This window comes from Lactuca sativa, chromosome 8 (genome assembly GCF_002870075.4).
Source record: "Lactuca sativa cultivar Salinas chromosome 8, Lsat_Salinas_v11, whole genome shotgun sequence".
In the NCBI taxonomy this organism is placed as follows: Eukaryota; Viridiplantae; Streptophyta; class Magnoliopsida; order Asterales; family Asteraceae; genus Lactuca; species Lactuca sativa.
The window spans coordinates 31372923-31385188 of NC_056630.2; the positions used below are offsets into that span (position 1 = coordinate 31372923).

At 34.6% G+C, this 12266-nt stretch overlaps 1 protein-coding gene across 1 annotated transcript; it reads right to left on the bottom strand.

Annotated features, from left to right (window-relative positions):
• Nucleotides 1-4440: 4440 nt before the first annotated feature.
• On the bottom strand, nucleotides 4441-6527 carry LOC111900764 (probable tocopherol O-methyltransferase, chloroplastic). The gene is made up of 6 exons (XM_023896643.2): nucleotides 6187-6527; nucleotides 5537-5706; nucleotides 5311-5415; nucleotides 5012-5215; nucleotides 4726-4828; nucleotides 4441-4639 (listed from the first exon to the last, which is right to left on the bottom strand). Exons 1-6 carry the CDS (start codon nucleotides 6437-6439, stop codon nucleotides 4536-4538), a joined length of 939 nt encoding a protein of 312 aa, XP_023752411.1. The 5' UTR covers nucleotides 6440-6527; the 3' UTR covers nucleotides 4441-4535.
• Nucleotides 6528-12266: the final 5739 nt, after the last annotated feature.

Sequence of the window (12266 nt, forward strand, 5' to 3'; positions counted from 1 at the left end):
ACTGAAGGTAAAGTATAGTGAGAAGACTCACCTCAGATATCTCGGTAAATCTCTGACTCGGTAGAATTATGGTCTAGCCTCCGCCTGATCACATAAGGTAAATACTCTCATAAATATAACTCTCGAGACTAGACTCAACTCTCTCTTGGCATCCTCAGAAGGGTAAAAGACCATTTTACCCCTCTCTTGGCTCAACGGCCCCATTGTTGACCAAACCCTAAAAGTCAACAAAAGTCAACGGTCAAACTTTGACCCGACTCGTTGAGTGCACTTGGGCGACTCGGCGAGTCTACACGTGTCCACTATCTATCTAGTCTCGCTTGGCACGTCGAGTCTTTCCCTTTGCTTGACGAGCTACACCTGACATGAATCGCGGGGCCACCCCGACTCAACTCGCCGAGTCTCAAGATCAACTCGGCGAGTTCCACCTTGAACTCCAATCCTCTATCCCCCCTCTGACTCACTGAGTCATTCCCCCAAATCGGCAAGTTACTCACTGAGTGACTTACGGGAAACCCCAGCCCTACTCGCCGAGTCTGCCCTTGGACTCGGCGGGTTCATGTCATGCATAAACTCAATTGGCCTCATGAGGTCAGATCTGTTCCTTTGATCCATAGATCTGAACTTCCCAAGCCTGATAATCACGTAAAGCTTGGATCTTGACACTCATGTGATGTCTAGGAGGTTTCACTTGGTGATTTAGCCCCAAAAACATCACCCTAAGCTCATTACCTCCGTAGCTCAACATAAAGCAAGCTGGAATAAGCTCTTTAGACCACTATGGGTCCAGATCTGAAGTCTCAATATGAATAGGGGCCATATCCTCACAATTCATTCCAATAAAGGACATAAAAACTCTACATCTATGGATTCCTTCAACAAAACAGATTAAAGGGGCGATATAATACCTCAAAGATGAAGTCTTTTGTTAGAAATCCCCAGATGCACAACCTCCTTGGTCTCCTCCAAGTTAGAATCACCTCCTTCTTGCAAGAATCAACCACAAAGATCAAGAAATGACTCCTTTCTTCTCACAAACGCTCTAGCTCTTTTAGGGTTTCTCTCTGGGGTTTGGTAGCTGCAAATGACGACCCTAAGGGCCTTTAAATAGGTCCCAAACCCGGGAAATTAGGGTTTCATTAAACAGCGCGGACTCACCGAGTCCGGTCATTAATCCAGATTAGAATTCGCGATCCTACTCGGTGAGTCTAATCACCAACTCGCCGAGTCCCTCCACAAACTCCAAAATAAATGAATAAAATAATATACCTAGGAATCTGGATGTTACACGGTAATCATCATCGATATCTTTCAACCGGTAATCAACATCGGTATCTTTCAACCGGTAATCGTCATCGGTATCTTTCAACCGATAACCGTCATCGGTATCTTTCAACCGGTAACAGGGGACTATTCCACCCCCTACCACTAGCATACATTAGCAAGATATAAGCACACATTCAGACATATCCGGGTACTGACTTACCCCTTGATCCTAAGGACCACTATCAGGGAAACTATCCCTATCATGTAACATGTCATACATATATAAATCATAACCAAACGCATACCAGACCAAGATAAATTATCACAAAGACAATTATCTTCTAAATACTCCTCAATGGTGGGCCGACATTGTGGCCTTAGACCCACCCCTACTGGAAGGTAACTCACCTCGTAGTTGCTGAACTATGCGGGAATCCTCTGACTGATGCCGCTGCTACTCCGGAAATCCTCCGACTATAATTCCCACAAAACACTTAGTCAGAAACTGACATCTACCTTTAGGGTAAAATGACCATTTTACCCCTTGACCAAGTCAAGGTCAAAGTTAACTTCCAGTTGACCTGACTCGCCGAGTTGGCTCACCAACTCGCCGAGTCCCTATCCTTCCATCAGACCTCATACCCGTCTCTACTCGTCGAGTTAGGATATGACTCGACGAGTTTTCCTTCTAAAAGAACACCAAATGAATCCACATCCGACTCGCCGAGTTGTATGAACAACTCGTCGAGTTCATCATCAATCGATACTCATGTCTTGCCCTGACTCGCCGAGTTGTATGAACAACTCGTCGAGTTACTCTTCATCCTATGAACACGTTCTGTCCTTGAATCGCCGAGTTGTATGAACAACTCGCTGAGTACCATGAAGATTGTCTTGGACTCGCCGAGTCCGTTCATTCACTCGCCGAGTACCATGAATTCCTAGAACACTTTGCTTAGTCCAGAACGTTGGGTCACTCCCTAGGACTCTTAAAACCCTTCCACACTCAACTGGTCCTTATGACCCTCACTGATATGGGACCATAACCCTTGGACTCGCCGAGTCTATCACATTCCTTACTAAGAACTTCGATTTCTGATGTACAACACTTAACCAAATGATAGATCCAGGCTCCTAAACTCGATCTAGCACGTAAAGTTACAAACTTTACGTGCATGAATGGGACATTAGAGCTTAAAAGGCTCTAAAATGGTTCTTTTGTTGCATGGGGCCTTTCTTGGTGTAAAAAGCAACATAGATCTGACTTGTGGCTCATAAATGACATGATACAGAAGCCCAAACCCCTAACCATGTTTGCAAACATGGTTGGCCACCAAAAATGGCTTATAAAAGCCCTAAATCACCTCAAAGAGGGATCTAACAAATGAATGAGCAAGGTTCAGACTTTATACCTTCCAAAGACTGCAAATGATGAACCAAACTCGAATCCTTCAGTCCCCTCTTGATCCTTCTATGCTCTTCCTTCTTCCTTGAGATCAAAACTCACAAGAATCACTCAAAAAGCCTTAGATCTACTCAAAAACGGCTAGGGTTTGCTATGAGGAGTGTTTGGGAGCATAAAGGGGGAAAGGAGGCTGTATAAGGTCGTTTAAATAGGGTGCAAACCCCTGGATTAGGGTTTTTGTCCAAACAGCGGCTACTCGCCGAGTCCGCAGCTCAAACCCCGCGCCTCATCCCGATTCTACTCGGCGAGTTAGTCCTTCGACTCGCTGAGTCCAAGGCTAAAACGCAAAAATAAATGAAGATTTAATAACAGAATACATACCAAGAACCAGGTGCTACACTTGTCCTGAATGACATACCCGATATTAACTTTGGGGAAGTGATGTAAACCATTGTTATTGTTACCATATCGTTATTGTGTCTCGTGAAGTGGGAATCTGTTAGAGATATGCTCATTAACACAATAAGTTGTTGGCATTACATAAGCATATTTGGTTATATACAGTTGAACAAGTTAAACATTAGGGTTTACCTATAAAGGCCCCCATTGATCATGTCATTCCATCCTCCTTCATAACTCATGAGTTCTCTCTTGTCTTACTTTCAACCAAGCACACACACACATTGTGTGCCTCGGTCTTAAATAAATCAAGTTCAAGCATTAGAGAATAAGGGTTTCAAGCTATTTTCATTGATTGTCGTCTTTGGGTGTGAACCAATTGATGAAATCTACTTTGGGTTCTTAAGATCATCCAAGAACATAACAACATAAATACGTGGAAGATCTTGATGGCTTTATGTATTATTTCTCTTGGCATGCTTATTTTAGTTTATGTTTTAAACTACTATCAAGATCCAACATAATACCTAATTGAGGTAATAGTCCCTCTTTTCTTCCTATTGGTAGGAAACCAATTAGATGTAAGTGGGTTTATTAAATTAAGTACAAGTCTAGTGCATAAGTATATAGATGCTAAGAGTATGTTGAGTTTTAAACCTGTTTCAACCCTTATGAATCAAATTTTAGGTGTTTTCAACACATGAGGTTGATTCTAGTGATGAACTGCTGATTAATGTTACTAATTAAGTATCAACACATTATTGATAAACTAATACACTTAACCATTACTAGATCTAACATTGCATTCTTTGTTGTTCAAACGTCGAGTCAATGCCATGTATAGTCCCATTTTTCACTCATAAAGATAGTTTTGAGGATTCTTAGAGACCTTAAAGGCTGTCCCGGTAAGGATTGATCTAAAAAACTTTTGTTTTACTTGATGTTAGTTTTATGATTTGATCTTCCAAAGTAGAAAATTTTCTTATGTGTTTTATGTGTTAAAGCTTTATCGTTGGCTCTTATAATCTCAGCCACGTTGTTATTTTGAGGTTGTAAACCTAAAAAGGGATAACTGATAGGTGTTACAAAATTGTATAAACGAGTTAGAAATAAATGATCGACAACGAGAAGATTCTTTTTGTACAACATAAAGTAATGGCATATGACAGGTTGGGTTAACGTGGACCCACTTCTAGATACTTCTTTATTTGTTACTTTTGGTATAAAAAAATGATTTTCACTCTTTTTGATATTACTAGTTGTTTTATGAAAGAAGACTTTATCTTTTATAACAGATTCAAAATACAATAACAAATTTAATTATATAAATTCACACTAGAAAACAAAAAACAAAACTTATAAAAAAAATATGAAAAAAGAGTTATTAGACATTAAAACAAGAACCCAAAATGAAGCAGTCTATCAAAGAAAGTACAACAATCAAAAGTACATTACACACCTATTTTTATTCAGGCTTTTTACATGTAATGATGGAGAATTTTATTACATCTTTCTTAAATCCTTCAATCATTGATGGCATTACCATTGCTCCTCTTATAGTCTTCCATCCTATCCAATTTTAATAAAATTTAAAAAAAAAATCATCATCATTATTAAGAAAAAGAAAAAGAAAAAAAAAAGTAAATCTTAATTACCACTCCTTAGTAATGACGTAATGCCCTTCCAAGACAAGGCTGTTTTTATCACAGCTGGCCAAAATGGTGCCACATTTCCTGACCAGTCTTCTGCTTTGATGTCCTAAATCAACAATGCACAGCCATTTTAAAGACTTTTTTTAAATACGGTTTAAATTTAAGCAGTTGCAGTATAAGAATTAATTTTAATTCTGTTCATACGATAGTGTGGTGTGGGCCAGCTCAGAATAACCATTTTTTTTTACTGTTAGGACAAACATGTCAGATATTCGACAATGTAATTTACCTGAAGGGAAATGGATTCGAGTAATTTTACATAATCAGCGGTAGAACACCAAGCAGGAAGAAAAAATCCTGAACAAATCTTGTTCAAGATTTTTTCTTCCTCTGGGCGTAGGGACTTTTCGGTAGGTAAAAGGTCCCTATGACACCATGTGACTATGATAATTGTGGCTCCTGGAGCAGCCACTCGAGCCAACTCACTAACAAACTGCCAATTTAAGTAAGAGTGAAATTAGAATATGTCAGTGTATGTCACCTTCTGAATTCAGGAATATTAAAGATTTTTTTTAAGAAAACGAGAACCTTTAGTTTGTCAGGCATGTGTTCTCCACTCTCCATTGACCAAACTAGGTCAAACTTTCCATCAGGAAAAGGCTGGTTCAAAGCATCCGCAACTTGAAATGAAACCTGCAAGCTTTTCATGCTTAGTTCACAAACTAATAGAAGCTCATGTTATGCAACATATTTTTCATCAAGGATAAGCAAAATTTGTCCCCAATTTTTTAGATGAACAAATAATGATTGTTACCTTGTCAGCTAATCCTTGGGTAGCAGCTAGGGCTTGAGCCCTTTCAGCTTGAACAGGGCTGAGGGTGATGCCATGGCATTCAGCTCCATATTTTCTTGCTAGGTACCTTGAGCTACCTCCTATACCACACCCAACATCAACTATGGTTTTCGGCTTCTTTACTGGATCATCTGCAAAATGAAAAGGGCAACTCATGAGATCGATCAAGTATGATTTACTCTGAAAAGTGAAAACTAAAAGCAATGAAACAGGAAGGTAAAGTACAATTTGAAATTCTTTCCCTGTGGAATCTTATTTTTTCAAATTGAAGGTTGTGAATCTCATAAAAATTAACAACAAATACATAATCGCAAAAGATATCGCTCACAAACTACTTTAGCATGAGTTAATCAATGGAAATAAGTTCATTCGTAAAGGTGAAAGTGAAATATAGAGCTAAAACCTTGATTGATTCAAATTAGCATAGATATTATCAGTTTTTGTCTCTAGTGAAGTAACCGAAGCTTCTATCATGTCGATTTTGAAGTTATGCAGAGCAATTATAAAGCGATTCAGGATGAAAATTAAACTTGAAGCTTCGGATTTGGAGAAATATCAGGCAGAAAATCGATTGATTGAACTAAAAAGAAGAAAGCAGTAAAATATTATACCAGGAACAGAGGCGAAAAGTAGGCTTTGTTCGATCATACGGATCTGAGCAGCGCGGTGGTCGGAGAGTTCTACGACGGCATCGGTGTCGTAGAATCCGTGATGCATGTGTTCTCCCCATATATTCTCCCACATCCCCGAAGATTCATCGTAGAATTCTGCTATTCCTTTTTTTAGCTGTTGTTGCTGCTGCTCATCCGCTGCAGTCGCCATTGTCATCGGAGGAACTGTTGCATCAGCAACCACCGTACTCATAACTCCTTGAGTGTTGAGTGACTGCAGAAGCTGCCTCGTGGTGGTGGTGGTGGTATTGCGTCAACAATGGCACGTAGGAGAAGAAATGCTTTTATTTATGGACGAGTGGCCCAAAACATATTTTATAGTATCTTTATTTATTGGGTTTTTAATATTATATTATTTTTATTCTTATTATTATATTATTATTTGTTCTTATCAAAACATTATATTTTAATATATCAAATTATATTTATAGTATTTTTACCTACCAAACACACTATTCTGAAAATCTTTCCGGTTACCAAAAAATATTCATAATAATTAAATACATAAATAATATAAAATGCAAATGCATTAGTGGAAATATAAAAATAGGATGATATATTAAATACATAGATAATATATGCTTTTATTTTTTGTAATTAATCTTTTTTTCTTAAATTTAAATTGCAAAACAGTTGATGATTTTTTGTTGATTTCACTAAAATGATATCTAGGGTGGTCATATATAATTTTGGTAAGTTGATGATTATAATTATGCAAGTTGCCTTAGACATAAGATAAATCATTCAAAACACCTTTTCAAAAAATAGATAAAAACCTATTGTTCAACAATCATATCTATAACCTGAGTAATATCAATAACAACGGAAGTCAAGAGATATCCATTACTGATGCATGTGTACAGTCACATCATGCATTTCCTTGTTTTATTTCTTTTTCCAAAAGAACAACTTGAAATTTTTTAATTAATAACTATAAGCATAAAGCTTAATGAATTTCCGAAAATACAAAATACTGCAATACATATAAGTAGCATATAAAAATGGCTCGCAACCAGACTCGTAGCCTAGCGTCGTTCCATCATCAACAGTGACTCGTATCCTAGCATTGTTTTGTCGACGACTTTATGTATCTAGGTTCACAACCTAACGTCGTTCCACAACCAACCCCTTAAATATGATACATACAAAAGGATATATATATATATATATATATATATATATATATATATATATATATATATATATATATATATATATATATATATATATATATATATATATATAAGTTTAGGTTCTATGGAAAACAAACAACCCTAAAAATCATTAAAATGCATAAAAAAAATACTTAGAGATCACAAAAAAAAATTTTGAAATTTTTTTATCAAAAAGTCGCAACTTTTAGATCAAAATCGCTAAAAAATTTTTTTTTTTCAGAAAAAAAAATGATTTCTTATTTTTTTCAGCGAAATTGGAAAAAATGTTTCGATTTTTTGATAAAAAAGTTTTGTGATGTCTTGGTATTTTTTTATGCATTTTTATGATTTTTAGGGTTTTTTTGTTTTCGAAATAACCCTATATATATATATATATATATATATATATATATATATATATATATATATATATATATCATGCAAAGAATATATATTGTCACATATAGTATAGTGAGAAAACTCACATGGTATCAAGAGTTGAAGTCACAAGCATGTGTCCTCGAAAGAACTAGTTACACGAACTATCTAGATGTCAATCAGATGTAAAAGCTCAGTCTATAACTGAAATCTATCAAAGTTTGACCAAAAGTCAAACTTGTCAAAAGTTAATGGTCAACTAGTTAAAGTCAATGGGCAACGCGTTGCGACCTAACTCTTGGTCGTGTCTCGACACTAAACGAAAAAACAGCCAAAATAATTCTTGAAGCTTCGTATCGCGACCCTTCCTTAGTCGCATCACGCTTTACAAGTCTTAACCAACTTCTTGTTAAACCCTTAATCTCTTAAGATCGATGCTCATATTCTCAGATATAAACCCAAAAAGGGTATTAATGGATAAAGTTTCCAACTTTTATCCAGATCCATGGCTCAATCACTCAAGATCTCAAACCCTAACACAAAAAAGCCCTAATGACTTGTTCCTTTGCATGGCTCTAATGGATCCCAAACATGCACTAAAATGATCTTATAAACGCTCAGAAATCATCCTAACTCCGAAGTCAAGCATAATGTTCTAGAGTTTTACCAACTCCAATAACATCAAGAAAAAAAGGACCAAAACACATCCAGTAGTCTAGATCTATGGAAGATATGCATAAAGGAAGAGACTTTCTAACTTACAATGGTCCATAAACAAAGTAAAAGGTTGGATCTTTTCTTAAATGAAATCCGCAATGCACTAAATGCTCATTTCTTCACCAAAGTTCACTAAAAAATCAAGAACACACCAAGAGGCGATAATACTCAAAGGGGTTAGGGTTTTGTAACATCCTAAAAATAAGACCGATTTTTTTTCATTTTTAGATTAATAAAATAGTAAACCATATCATTGTCATAAAACCAAGGAAAACAAATTGTATCAATACATCATCAATCATCATATTAAATCACAAATGTGGAATCGTGTGGTGTGTACTCGCATATCGGGCCCTGTCCACTGAGTATAATGCCCCCTCCCCCTAAACTCGCATAATGGGTCCCGCCAACATACAAATCATATAAGCACATACACATACAAGAGTCGCACAGACATCTGGTATCCTAGAATCACTAATCATGGGCCGACATTGGTGCCTTAGACCCGCTAACATGGTAAGGAAACTCACCTTGCACTGCCAAATCTCACAGAAAGAATCCCTGGCTGTTGGGCCGCTAAAATCCTCACGCTAACAATCACAAAATAACATCCAATTAATAATTGGATCCTGACTCACACTAAAAGTCTAACTAGGGTAAAAGACCTTTTTACCCTTTCCCTAATTTTGCCCCAAGGCCAAAGCCCAATTCAATGTCCAAAGAGGCAAAACCTATTTTCCATAATAATCACTTAAAGCCCAATATGACACAATTTTCCAAATTGGGCCCAATTCCCTTTCATGGGCATTCAACCAAGATCCAATAAACTTCTTAAGCCCATAATAGCATTTTTATGGCCCAACAAGGCCCTAATCATCCCTAGACCAAACATGGCCCAACACCGTGAGCCCAAACCTTCTGAAGCCCAACTGTTGAGTACGCGGGTCATAGTCGCATAGAGGCTTGTACGCGCGGCGTACCAGCTTGTATACCCAGCGTACTCCTCAGCTTTGCCAACTTCATTTTTCAGCACTTATTTGGTTAAGACTTCGACTCCAAACCTAGATTTGACTTCTCTAAGTTGGTTTATCACATAAAGTTGCATGAGTCCAACTTGAATCCCTAATTTGCTTGATAAATTAAGTCATACCTAAAAAAGTATGTGTTAAAATATACCAAAGCTATAATGAACTTCTGTGTAATGACACTTTTTGAGAAGAAAAATATTTGAGAAACATTAATAATTTCTACAAGTTTACTCTAATAATTATTACAATACTAATAAAAAAATAGGATGGATGAATAAAAGGCCATCAAATATGGTTTGTTATTATTGGAACAGTTCAAAATGGTGATAGAAGTTGTTGGTATGGATATTCACCACAAAACATCAAGGTTGGATGTATTGTATTTGTGGTAACACAATAACGTTAATTGTATTATTCAAAATAACAAAAACTAAAAAATGAATATTGATTGAAAATACATATTGTAACACAATTCCTAATTTTTCTAAAAATGAAAAATAGAAACTCAACCAATATTAACCAAACATGTTTTCTAAAATTTCTATAGATAACTTAAAATGAAAACTCAATTTCTTTTTCTAAAAACTTTTCTAAAAAAACTGAAAACAATTTACACAGCCAAACGGACCATGTTCCCTTTATTTTGACTATAACTTACAACATAAACTATTAAAATATGATTTTCGAACAATGTTATACTAAAATAAGAATTAATGAAAACATATTTTTTTTTTAATAAGCAATCCATACCATCACTATGTATTTACTTCTCAAAATGCTATTTCACAAGCTATAACCAAATAATCCAGCATTATTATTGGAGTGTGGCAGCATGTATATATTTTAACTTAAACACTTGAGCATTTACTCGAACAAATCTGAAACATGGATCACATTGATTGTGGTATAAACATTATCGTACCAAAACTCATATTTAATGCGATGGTACAAAGTAGCTTGCCTTATTAAAGTGTAAACATTTATTGAATAGAGTGGTCACCACCTCTGAATAAAGAGTATTCTCATGATGTCTAATTATATCAAAATTTTATAAAGAAAGATTTTCAAAAATAGAAACTTTACAAAGTATATAAATTCTGATATTGAATAGAGTGCTCACCACCTCTCAATAAAGAGTGTTCTCATGATGTCTAATTACATCAAAAATTTATAAAGAAAGATTTTCAAAAATAAAAACTTTACAAAGTATATAAATTCAGATGTTCTTTATAGAACGCTCTCTATTCATAGACTATATCAATCCATTAGAAAATGACACCTTTTTAACTCCTTTATACCAAAATAAACATTTACAAAGACTAATATTTTTTTAAATAATATAAGTCTCCATATTATAGTAAAACATGGTTTTGCATGGCTTATTACTATTTACTTAACCATAATTCCAACGATGACTTATTTGGTTATTACTCTTCAACCATATAATATTATTCAAAGTTATCTATCTATTATAGTACTAGTTGTGAGACCCGTATGATATACGGGTTGAATAAAACAAAAACTAAATATAAAGGTTTAAATAAAAATTTATTTAAATTTGAAATTTAAAATTTAAAATTTGAATTTAAAAGGAAACATATTAAATACTATATGAGTTGTAGTATTGTAATTTATTGATCATTTTCAATTAAGACAATTATTAATTAAGGTGTAAATGTGATGTGTTAATTAAGAAAAAAAAAATAAGAAAATGACAAATGGAAATACATTTATTCAAAAATATCAAAAAATGATATATTTACAAGTTAATAAGAGAGTAACATGTGACAAAATTATTTTCATTGATTAGGAAAGATTTAATATTATTCAACCACATAAGGAAGAAGAGGCGAAAAACAACAAGTTTCTTTTTCATTGTTAGTGATTGTGCTTGGAGATGAAAATAGAAGAGTCATCTACGGGTACGATGATTTTTGTCTTTGGAAAGAGAAGGGTGGGGAGGGGCCGCCACAAGGAAGATGAGTGATTATGGAGGCATGGTATCGGTGGTAGGGTTTATTTTTAGGTTAATAATAATAATAATAATAATAATAATAATATAAAAAGCAAAAAAATGTTATTTTTGACAAATTTAATAGAGTAAACCAAATGGATGTCAACTATCGGAGCTAAAAACACAACCAAACTTTGCCACAAAGACTACAAAATTTTTTAGGCTTTATCCAAAGAAATTGCAAATCATATAGATTATTTTTACAAATTTATTAATATTTAATGATCAGAAAAAGAAATTTTTTTAAAAAGCTTATGTACATGAAGAAGACTTATAAAGAAAGTTTTTTTTATTGATTTAATAAAATAAATATGCTTAAGACATGTTCGATACATAGCTTTTGGAAACTCGAAACTTTTAAGAAAAATATCAATTAAAAAAAAATCGTTCAACAGTAAAAGTTTCTACTTTTTAGCTAAAAACAAAAACTTCAAATCCAAAAACTATTTCGAAAAGCAATTAACAAAAACCTATTTTATAATTTTGCAAATTGACTTAATTAGCTTTATTGTAAAATCAATGATGAGTTTTTTATAAGTCTTTTTATTTAATTTTACATGTTTTAAAAGCTTCCAATTACTTTTGTTGAACACTCATTAAACAAATAAAAGCTACAACTTCTGTCTTCCGGCTAGTAGATGGAAAAAAGAAAAAAAAGAAAAGGTAATTGTCACGTGACAGCAATCAACAAAAACGAGCACTATTTCACATACATTCAAGACCACAAAA

Excerpts from the sequence above, each read along its gene's own strand:
- LOC111900764 (XM_023896643.2), bottom strand. The coding sequence starts at position 6,439 with ATGAGTACGGTGGTTGCTGATGCAACAGTTCCTCCGATGACAATGGCG. Across the intron at positions 5,707-6,186 it reads ACTTTTCGCCTCTGTTCCTG|ATGATCCAGTAAAGAAGCCG; the intron begins GTATAATATTTT and ends TTCATTTTGCAG. Across the intron at positions 5,216-5,310 it reads ACATGCCTGACAAACTAAAG|TTTGTTAGTGAGTTGGCTCG; the intron begins GTTCTCGTTTTC and ends TTAAATTGGCAG.